We start from the raw sequence: 11,253 nt of genomic DNA on the forward strand, positions 1-11,253 counted from the left end.
GTGGTAACCCGTGGCAACGATGGTGTGGTAACCCGCGGCAACGATGGTGTGGAAACCCGCGGCAACGATGGTGTGGAAACCCGCGGCAACGATGGTGTGGTAACCCGTGGCAACGATGGTGTGGAAACCCGTGGCAACGATGGTGTGGTAACCCGTGGCAACGATGGTGTGGAAACCCGTGGCAACGATGGTGTGGAAACCCGTGGCAACGATGGTGTGGTAACCCGCGGCAACGATGGTGTGGTAACCCGCGGCAACGATGGTGTGGTAACCCGCGGCAACGATGGTGTGGTAACCCGCGGCAACGATGGTGTGGAAACCCGCGGCAACGATGGTGTGGAAACCCGCGGCAACGATGGTGTGGTAACCCGCGGCAACGATGGTGTGGAAACCCGTGGCAACGATGGTGTGGAAACCCGTGGCAACGATGGTGTGGAAACCCGTGGCAACGATGGTGTGGAACCCCGTGGCAACGATGGTGTGGAACCCCGTGGCAACGATGGTGTGGTAACCCGCGGCAACGATGGTGTGGTAACCCGCGGCAACGATGGTGTGGTAACCCGCGGCAACGATGGTGTGGCACAGATTGGCGAACGACTTGCTTGTGAGCTCACCCTAGCGGAGAGCGATACTTTACCAGTGCTTGTTATATTCGGAGGAATGGATACTTCCGGGAATCTTTACAACGATGTTTCACTCACTCGGTTAGATGCTCTAACGTAGCAATGCTTGTGTTTGGTGGGGATTTTTACATCAATATTGTTCCTTTAATATTTTTTTATATTCGTTTAATATAACTCGATAGTTGTCGTTCCTTAAACCTCCTTTCTTCATTATAAAGTTGCATATCTTGTTTGAAATCTTTTTAATGTGAAATATATTTCCTATTTCAACCAACTTCGTTCAACACCATATTGTTTACATTGTGTTTCTTAACAAGCGTCAACATTCATTACATTCGCATTCGTGCCAACGCTTGTACCAAAGCAGTGTGTTAATTGAAACCGTGTTCTATTTTGTTCACATAACCCCACGGTTCGTCGACTGGTGTATTAAGTTACGTTCATATTATTGTGACAATACTGTATTCTTATTATACTTTCTTGTAATTATATTTATTTATTTGTAGAAACACTTGCTGTAACTTGTTTTACGAATGTTGCTTTCTATTCTTATATAATAAATTTAGCATTTTGTACAAGAATGTTGGAACCTTATGCGCGAAAGGTCGTTTATGTTTTTTTCATTATGTAAGGCAGTGAGTATAAAGTATTTGCAACATTTATAAAATATGATCCTACAGCGACAAACAAAGCTATGGAGTCATTATCCAGCGGAACCTTTGTCGGCGGCGGCTCGTCTTTCCATTCAAGGCTGGGAAAGAAAGGAAAGAATTACTGGAGAGGTTTGGAGTGCTGGCTGTCGTGACACTCACCCGGTTTAAACTGGATTGGATTAGTTGACAGATCATTAACAAGTGTGCTGCTGGGCTGTTGTAATTATGGCGCATAAGAATGCGGGGAAACAAAGCGGAAATATTCTTGACAGGGAAAAATATTCAAGAACCGCCAACAAGTTGGATTGTAACCGAGCATTACGTAATGTAAGAAGTTTGCATGAGAAATTAAACATGCCTGTTCCTCAACTGCCTGCCGTGTTGACGTATTTACGATGGTTGGATAAAATGGAGGCTTGGCATGGTAAGAGGTTTTCATCCACCATACATGATGTATCGGCAAGGATGAGGAACACTGAGGGTTTATATTCATGGGGGGGAGACTTCGGTTCCCCCATTGTTCTCCCCAAGATCAAGAAACATCCGAACCCAGAGAAGTTTCGAAGCACTCAAGTCAAACGTAACTTTGGCGGCAACGAAGCCAAGACGCGTGGTGTTGGTTCGTCTGTTGCGCAAAATACAACAGGTGTTAAAGTTGAAACAACGGAATGGTTCAAACCTAACGTTTGGACCGTTGCGGATCAAGGTAAGCTGGAAAAACCAAACCAAAAAAAGTCGACCAAGAATCGTTCAAAATCTGCGTGGAGCAAAAAACCGACAGCATTTTATGTTCACGCCATGAACGGATTTAAATATTGGCCGGTAGAGTTGTACCAAACCGCTGTTCCCGCCACTAAATATTCATTCGGCGATCGTTTTCACCCTGGCAGGGCTGGTGTTATAAACGACCGAATCTACGCAAAACCTCGAGCTAACAAGCATTATTGGACCGAGTTTCAGCTTCATCAGAATCCTATAGGGTCGGGTAACGTTGTCACTGGTGCCGTGTTAAGAAACTGATGCTTTGTGAAGATTGTTTATTCTTCTTTCGTACTATATTTTTCCTAAACTTTTCTTACACTGACAATTATTTTTCTTTTCGTATTTTTTCACATTTTCTTTTTTTATAAAGTTCCAATATTACTACATCTACTAGATTTTATTTTAAAAATTCTTGTAAAATAAAAACCGTTAGTAAACGAATTAAACCGATAAAATTACAGCAAATATACGTCATATGTACGGTCGGATGAATGAAACATATTTACAAATATAATGGTCCAGTGGTTTGAACACAGAGCGTTAAAGTATGATTGTCATCGCCCAACAGTTGCATATAGTGTGTGGATATATATTTACGCGCAAGTGTTGAGAAACGGGGTTGTTTCGCTGCTGAACCTGAGATTCGTAAACATTGTAGTTGTGTATTGGGTGGTGTGTATATTTTTAGCAGGCCATGACTGCATATAATAAGGATATTAAATATTGGTTGTATAAGGATGATTGCGTAATTAACAATTTGGGACGTAACCACTTTAATTCTTGATATGTTTATTTTTCATGCAAATTCGGTCAATTATTTGAATTAAACTTACAGCGCAAATACTTTACAACCTTAAGTCGTTTTCATCATCGCCGCTAGATGTCGTAGGGAGTAGGTTCTCATTCGAACCCTCAAAGACGCAACAATTCAACTCGGTTTCGTCCATGTTTTGATAAGTTTTTCTATGCCGCACCTGTAACACAAAGGTTCTTAATATAAGTATATTGATCGTCTGCATGGTCGGCACTTTGCGGTGAAAACGTTAAATTTATCTATTTGTCATCCGTTAGATAAAACAAGCCGGGTGACTTTCTCCACACTCCGTATCCTCACAAACAAAAGATAATGTTTGGATTAATATTGGTCAAGCTAATGTTGCCAAACGTGTTTAAATATTTACATTCACCAAGATAATACGGTGGGTCGCCCACCACTCCTATATGGGACGTCGGTTCAAACTAACCCCAACCGCGTCATGGTTAAAATGTTTCGTGAACTTTGGCCCAAACTACTCATCGCGTACAAAGTATATCATACAATTTTATGTATGTTTTGCGATAACAACAAATTAATAATAAACTTGTTTCATGTATTTCTTATATAGTAACATATACGTATAAACACAATGAAATTACGCGCAAAAGTTTAAGCTTACGGTCGATTGAATGTGTATAGTTGGCCGGGGTAAAATATTGACGTTTTAAAAAGTGTCGTTGTGATAATTAACAATTTATATTGGTGCCTATTTGTAGTGAATATCTACAGCAGATAGATACGTGTTTACTTTGGATATGCAACCTTGGTTGGAACATCTATACGCAGGAAGTGTTTTATGATTTTAAAACTACGGTATTTATATACTTTACCTCGTGTGTATGATACATGGTTGTACAATGTATATGCACTCCAAGTTATAAATAAAGATAACTTGGAACAGAAGCATCGTGACCGGTTTGAAACTTACATTTATTTATAGATTGATAAATATTTACTTGGCTAACAACATTCAATAGTAGCACCGTTAGTCACTAAGTTAGCTTCATATGGAATATTATTATAGTTTTGGTAGATAAAGCAGTAGTGTTCAGTGAAAAACGTGGTTATATTTGATCTTTGTACTCGATGTTGATTGGTTGGGTAATGGCGGGATATGTGAGAGTGGTCACGTATGCTCTGTGACGTCACATAACATTTGTGTGATGTCACAAAACAATACCAAAGTTACACCATGAGTGAATTTGTTGCATTTACATATTTAGGGATATATAGGTGTTAATTGTATAATCTTCCAAAACAGACGCCTGTAACAAATATTCGAGGTATTTTAAACAGAAGCGCATTAGGTAGAATTTGAAAGGCTGTTTTGGCAGTTTCGGATTTTGAACTAAACTTGTGTATACATGGGGAATAATGCTATATTAGGGCAACGAATGCGATTTCCTGAGTTACAGGGACACGTACATATAGCATACACTCGTACCTTAATCCATAGATATTGCATTGTAAATATAAGGGCAAGTATAAAACAGTTAAAGAAGATATGCCAGCAGAAGAAAATTGGTAACACCATCTGGTTGTTGCCGTCATCGGGGTCCCAGTGTTTCCCGTTCAATGGAAACAAAATGAAAGCGAGGTTAAAAAGCCAACTACCCATCTGTAATGAAAGATTCGTGGTTGATGTGAAATACATAGATGCAAAACATATTTTGGTTTAAATGTATATGTTGTTAGCATTACAATACTACTGTACATAAACATATACGTACCTGCATCACTAATACTGTATGAGCCCACATCAACCGTTGATCAAACGGCCACCATATCTCAGCAGTTAGAACAACACACATAGATAAGTTGGCATATAATAGGAGGGTGTGGGCGTCCATTTCTAGCTCGTGCTGGGTGTAAACGGTTGCGGGGATAACAGCATGTTGTTTATAATGGTTGCATACGCCTTGTTATAGGAGATCACACTAGTTATGTACAAGTAACAATACGGTTGCAAAGCATATGAAACCTTGAGCGCAGTATAAAGTTGTCCCATTATCTTAACAAAGTCATATTGTAGTTCATAAACTTACACCCTACGTTGTACAACGGAGCAAATATTGACAAATACCTTTCCATGCCGATGAAAGAATAGTAGCAAAGCTGTGATATAGAAAGCTGCAGCGACTGCTGCCTTCTCTAACGAAACCAGCCGTTTCTTGGCGCATCTTATGCTTAACATATCCACGATTCCACTTGCAGCGAACGACATATACATCGTGAAGTGCTGCCATTCGTTCAAATGCGCCTGTGAAGACATTGGTTGAAATTCTGATTAATTTACATCATGCTAGCAGAAGTAACAGAATGTACAAAAGCGGGAGTTTCTAGGTTTTGCATAAGCTTATCAACTCCCCGATCTTACCCACGTTCCATCCGGGTAAACCATGTACAGCTTATTGGTTCCGGGGGGGTAGAAAAGTTCTGCCATCGCCGCCCCGAATCCGTACAATATCTTCATAAAGGCGTCTAATGGAACCAATCTTAACCTGATGTGATGATGGGAATGATATTAAGGATTATGAATTGTTTAGCAGTCAGTGATGCATTTAAATGGACAGAAACATTATTTAGTCTCTATATTGCTCGTAAATTTCGTAGAATACGAGCAACGTATAACACTTAATCACAGCAACGGTAGCCAGACATGTTGCTTAGAAACATTTTACCTCTGCCACACTTTCCCCAACCATGTGGTCGCCATCTTGTTTGTCGTCTTCTTTCCAATTCTACCTTTCATCAAATGTTGCTTCGAATATTGAAAACAAAACACAATTCCGAATGAATAGAACGCCAGCCCTGGCGAAATATGTCCTTCCCATGTTCCCATGGTTATACCTGGGGTTTACTTTATTCACTTATTATGATCACCTTAAAAATATATAATACGTTATTTTATATATGCAGTAGGATAAAACGCATTTCGCTTGTAAGCAACTTATATTTAAACCTTCTTTAATATCGTAAAGCAAATCGAACACGCGTCTATATTATTACTTCGCTATAAAGGTCCTTGGTTTAATATTAACCCCGTAAGAAATGATCGGGTAACTGATCGATAATGTTGCAACACCACAGCGTAACTTCTAACGCCTTGCTTGGTTGGTTAAAATACCTAGAACGTTCAAGGAATTCAATTTACACATGGCGTTACGTCATTCTACATGCGTAAACGAGTTTCGTAGAATCATGTTTGTAATTCTTGTTCGTTTCTATCAAACTTTAATCGCTAATGAAACATTGCCGATATTTCCCACTAAACGAAATATCAGCAGGCACTTTATAATAAAAAACCAAACGCGACAACAACCCACACAAACATTATAGCTGGCAATTCACCGCTCCTATTAACCGTATCTGGAATCCCGTGAATAGTTGCCATTTGTTCTTTTCCTTGGTTGCCGCACAAACCTGATATTCCCCTTCCAACCGCTTGTATGAAACACAAACATGACTTGCTGGTTACTTTCCATTCTCCATTATTGTGAATACGAAATGGAAGTTGAGACTGTTTGTTTTCATTTTACTTTAATATAAATACAACATTTTCAAACCGAAACTCAATTCATTAAACGGCGGTTCACATGTGATCGCCTAACATAATTGCGAACATACATCTAAACTAAACTTTATGTTTCTGACATGTGAACTATACCTACCACAACATCAACCATGGCTGTTAATAAATATTTTGACACAGTTGCCACCGGATCCTTCCACTCGCCAAATGAACCAAACCCATGTTTAGCGTCTTGGTTTGTATATTAACCAACCAACGCTTAACGAAGCCATCGCCTCACTGTCTTAGCTCATCTTTATATTACAAGCAAACATATCGCTTTTATTTACATTCCCTCCAACACGTCCATGTTTCAACAAGCTGTGAAATAAACAAATAAAAAAGTAATATTATGCCTGTTATTTCCTGCATAATTTCCGACGTTTACTCTTATGCCTCACTTATAGGGTATCATAGTTTTGTTGTTGTAGTTTTTTTGATTTCCGAGGTTGCGTGCTCTTGGACTGAACCCTATAGTTTTCGGACTCGTTCTGGATGCCTTATCAAAAGATTAGCACTGAAAAGTGGTCACCAAAAATATCTATTAGACAGTTGAGGTTTCGTGGGTTACTACGAGTTAAAACAATTAAACATTCGAATGTATAGCGTGCCAAAAGAAGTTTCATGCATGATCACTATTGCGTTACCGCTGGAAATCCCGCAACTTACACTTAAACAACAGTAAAGCACAATAACAAATAAATCGCCAGCAAAATAACTTTGAAAATGACGTCACTTATTTGACGGACAGAATCGGGTGGTTCCCCAGCTAGCCAACGTCGGTTTGTTTCAAAAAACTTTCTAACGGTTCGATGAATTGGGCGATGACTGGGCATTATGGTCACGTGGATGCCATTCATTATACGTCATGCTCGCTGTCGAGGTAATTACAGTGACAGCGTTGGGTAGAGTGACACCTCACACATCAATTGAACTGTGGTCACAAACCCAACTATAAGTTGAAACACTTCAACATCGCTTAAAACCATTTTACTGGTAAACTGGGTTCGCGAGAAATCGTCGTGGGTTGTATTTTAACGCTTCATTCAATTCAATCTTTTCAAACTAAACCTAAAAGTTTAAGTTAAATTTAGATAAACTAATCAACGAAACTATGCTCGGAGCAAAGTTAATCGCTGCAGCAAAACATGCTCTCCATTAAACTATCTTATGCTTCGGTTGTTTCTTCGAAGTTTTATATTCAAGTAAAACACAAACGCACCACAAATGTTAAATTGCACATTCAATAAAAAAAATTGGAACAAATGAAATAAAACAAAAGGAAGAAGTTAGTTTGTCATTTCTTGGCGTATAAAGTGTTGGCGTATCTCGTATACAGGGCGTCGGTGGGTTGGTTTATAACTCCATGTACAAACATAAATATCACGATATGATAAATATCACGATATGATAAATATCACGATATGATAAATATCACGATATGATAAATATCACGATATGATAAATATCACGATATGATAAATATCACGATATGATAAATATCACGATATGATAAATATCACGATATGATAAATATCACGATATGATAAATATCACGATATGATAAATATCACGATATGATAAATATCACGATATGATAAATATCACGATATGATAAATATCACGATATGATAAATATCACGATATGATAAATATCACGATATGATAAATATCACGATATGATAAATATCACGATATGATAAATATCACGATATGATAAATATCACGATATGATAAATATCACGATATGATAAATATCACGATATGATAAATATCACGATATGATAAATATCACGATATGATAAATATCACGATATGATAAATATCACGATATGATAAATATCACGATATGATAAATATCACGATATGATAAATATCACGATATGATAAATATCACGATATGATAAATATCACGATATGATAAATATCACGATATGATAAATATCACGATATGATAAATATCACGATATGATAAATATCACGATATGATAAATATCACGATATGATAGATATCACGATATGATAGATATCACGATATGATAAATATCACGATATGATAGATATCACGATATGATAAATATCACGATATGATCAATATCACGATATGATAAATATCACGATATGATAAATATCACGATATGATAAATATCACGATATGATAAATATCACGATATGATAAATATCACGATATGATAAATATCACGATATGATAAATATCACGATATGATAAATATCACGATATGATAAATATCACGATATGATAAATATCACGATATGATAAATATCACGATATGATAAATATCACGATATGATAAATATCACGATATGATAAATATCACGATATGATAAATATCACGATATGATAAATATCACGATATGATAAATATCACGATATGATAAATATCACGATATGATAAATATCACGATATGATAAATATCACGATATGATAAATATCACGATATGATAAATATCACGATATGATAAATATACGTTTTCACGGTCGAACTTGCTCTGGTATAACCATCCCATTTGTTGAAAGCTTATGCGAGGTGTCTTCAAACAATGGATTGTGGATCTCCATTGGTCCTTCCACTACCTGTGTATATGCATGGTATGGTAGGGGGAGATGGGACACATTTTCATTCTATTCTCTTGTCTCATTTGGTAGTATTCAAACAATTATATAACAGTTTTCTCACGACTCCCATATACCGTTGTTAATGGTTTAAAACACGATCAGGGTATTTAGATAGTATGCGCTAAAATTGTCCCGTCTTCCCCCACCCCATTTATACTTATTTTCTATACTAGGTGATTGAGTATGGCATCGTATAATGAATCCAACATATTAACCCACCGATGCGAACCCACTGCATTCATACACCGTGTATTCCCCATCACTCGTTTCTTCGTCGTTCATCTCCGCAGCGCCACCATGCGGCTCATGATCGTGTGTATGGTTGTGTATGCTGAGTAGATATTACATGTCGAGTATTGGTATAACGTGTTATAATTTATGTTTATTGTTAATTTTTATATAACACACTTCATATGACGTGCTACCATTGTGAGCGTATGTGTCCTTGGACAAGACCTTAAACGGTAATTGTTCCAACCCGGTGGTCGCTAATGGGTTGTTTAAATTATCAGCCATACATAAAATCACCCACGAAGTTACGCAAACCTGTTCGTTGCTTTAATCTTCTTTTTTGTTTGATTATAATGAAACACTTCGGCACTTTTATTTAAATTTCCGTCGCATTTCTGTCCAGAAAAATTATTTGAATTAAAAGCCAACATTTAAATCGAATACTCAATAGCTCACAGCGTTATACATATACGGTAGCATAAAGTTGAATATTGGCACCCATTATCGTCGTGTTTATTGTTGGAGGATTAAACAACTAATTGTGCACGCAGCCATACATAAGCTATCTATCCCATCAACTCACCGGTTCAAACGTTTGATCATGCAAAGGGTTGGGCCCTGTGACGCCATAAGCCGGGTAGTCCGTCTTCTTCGCCAACCCGCTAACTTTAATTGCTCTTTACATAAAGTGATATTTGATAAATTGCCACAAGTAGCATCAAGTTTAAAACATTTTTATAAAAACAAATATTGTTCAAATCACAACAGTTTCCCAAGTTTTTGAGTAAATTATTTATTAAAACAAATAAAGTTAAAATTTTAGCGCGTCTAATCTGCTGTACAAACATGCGTTTACCTTGTGGGTTTGTGCCTAACACAGGACAATAGAAATTAAAACAACAATAAACACAACGTATAAAAACAATAAATCATAATAACACCCAACGCTGTTTTTGACGTTTATATCAGCTGTGGGCATCTTATAGTTAACTTTATCTTTGCATTATATACCGTGTTCTGTTGCTTGTCGTGTGTTAGTCGCATAGGTTATATAATATTTATGTGCATTCTATGTTCGTAACCCCTACAGCTCACCCCGCCTTTGATTGGTGGAAACCTCCGTTCATTGAAGCGTATCCATTGTTGATCAAAACAGAAGAATCGCTGGATCGATACAAAACCCTTTGTGACGTAACAAGCACATTGTTGTGCCTAAGATGACCGAGCGTTAAAAACGATTTTGAAGACTTTGTTTTTCGCGTGTTTAATGTTTGTCGTTATGATTGACACGGTTTTAGGAGGTGTGCGAAAAGAAAAACCTTTCTCATTGAAAAAACATTACCTTAGTTTAGTTGTTTCTTAATGGCGGGAAATATAAATGTTTAAACACGACATTGTAGTGGCTTATACATCATGTATTGCACCAACAGACCCATGTTAAACGCAACCACCATGTACGTCACAGTGGGTCGATAAAAGCCACGTCACGCTAATTCGCGACTTCTATTTATACAATATTATAGATTGATGACGTATTCCGTGTTAACACTCAATCACGTGACGTAATGAGCCAATATGAACGCTCACAAGTAAATTATAAATTTAAAAAGTCGCCAATAAGCACCAACATTGTTAAATAGAACCTCCGAGTTTGTGGCGAACTAACCTTGTTAAATATTTAAATCATGGAGTGCTCGCCAAATAAACACGTTCCTACTTACTCGAGTTGCCAATAATCAATAAACGACGTTGATTCAATTTGCTTGGAAACAAATTATTCGAGTAAACTATTGACCCCGGCATTTACATTTTGTAGAAGCACCAACAATGGTTGGTTCGGCCAACCAGTAAGTGGTTTAACCACTTGTAGGTTGGTTTATCACCATATACAACATAATACCCACAGTATAATTTCCCCGCGTGTTCAAATCGGTTCTGATTATACCCCCAGTAGTAA

At 37.6% G+C, this 11,253-nt stretch overlaps 3 protein-coding genes across 5 annotated transcripts in view; 1 reads left to right on the plus strand and 2 right to left on the minus strand.

The window, feature by feature from the left end:
• Positions 1-1,204, plus strand: part of LOC100178086 — a 5,975-nt gene extending 4,771 nt beyond the window's left edge. The window contains exon 9 of the mRNA XM_026835932.1: positions 23-1,204. Coding sequence (XP_026691733.1) covers positions 23-723 — 701 coding nt within the window. The 3' untranslated portion in view covers positions 724-1,204. The remainder of the gene's footprint in view (positions 1-22) is intronic.
• A 1,173-nt stretch (positions 1,205-2,377) lies between these two features.
• LOC100179651 (transmembrane protein 45B-like) lies at positions 2,378-5,802 on the minus strand. 2 transcript variants are annotated; one of them, XM_002127632.5, is made up of 7 exons: positions 5,537-5,802; positions 5,233-5,356; positions 4,939-5,115; positions 4,586-4,717; positions 4,300-4,473; positions 2,891-3,012; positions 2,378-2,674 (listed from the first exon to the last, which is right to left on the minus strand). In XM_002127632.5, the coding sequence occupies exons 1-7, from the start codon at positions 5,695-5,697 to the stop codon at positions 2,632-2,634; spliced, it is 933 nt and encodes a 310-aa protein (XP_002127668.1). In that variant the 5' UTR covers positions 5,698-5,802; the 3' UTR covers positions 2,378-2,631. The 2 variants fall into 2 exon arrangements, with proteins under 2 accessions (XP_002127668.1, XP_018668988.1); XM_018813443.2 differs by having other exon boundaries at positions 2,872-3,012; positions 5,537-5,737.
• Positions 5,803-8,666: 2,864 nt separating this feature from the next.
• LOC108949751 (neural proliferation differentiation and control protein 1) lies at positions 8,667-11,245 on the minus strand. Of its 2 annotated transcripts, none has more exons than XM_018813249.2 (5): positions 10,392-11,245; positions 9,880-9,973; positions 9,612-9,691; positions 9,285-9,396; positions 8,667-9,023 (listed from the first exon to the last, which is right to left on the minus strand). In XM_018813249.2, the coding sequence occupies exons 1-5, from the start codon at positions 10,421-10,423 to the stop codon at positions 8,922-8,924; spliced, it is 420 nt and encodes a 139-aa protein (XP_018668794.1). In that variant the 5' UTR covers positions 10,424-11,245; the 3' UTR covers positions 8,667-8,921. The 2 variants fall into 2 exon arrangements, with proteins under 2 accessions (XP_018668794.1, XP_018668793.1); XM_018813248.2 differs by having other exon boundaries at positions 8,822-9,019; positions 9,281-9,396.
• Between the last annotated feature and the right edge of the window lie 8 nt (positions 11,246-11,253).

The sequence above is a fragment of the Ciona intestinalis genome, chromosome 9 (genome assembly GCF_000224145.3).
Source record: "Ciona intestinalis chromosome 9, KH, whole genome shotgun sequence".
NCBI classification, from domain to species: domain Eukaryota; kingdom Metazoa; phylum Chordata; class Ascidiacea; order Phlebobranchia; family Cionidae; genus Ciona; species Ciona intestinalis.

Coding starts and splice junctions, on each gene's coding strand:
- LOC100179651 (XM_002127632.5), bottom strand. CDS start 5,697: ATGGGAACATGGGAAGGACATATTTCGCCAGGGCTGGCGTTCTATTCA. Junction 5,357..5,536: donor TTGGGGAAAGTGTGGCAGAG/GTAAAATGTTTC, acceptor TCATCACATCAG/GTTAAGATTGGTTCCATTAG. Junction 5,116..5,232: donor TTTACCCGGATGGAACGTGG/GTAAGATCGGGG, acceptor ATGTCTTCACAG/GCGCATTTGAACGAATGGCA.
- LOC108949751 (XM_018813249.2), bottom strand. CDS start 10,423: ATGAACGGAGGTTTCCACCAATCAAAGGCGGG. Junction 9,397..9,611: donor AAGATTAAAGCAACGAACAG/GTTTGCGTAACT, acceptor ATATCTACTCAG/CATACACAACCATACACACG. Junction 9,024..9,284: donor AATGCAGTGGGTTCGCATCG/GTGGGTTAATAT, acceptor GCATATACACAG/GTAGTGGAAGGACCAATGGA.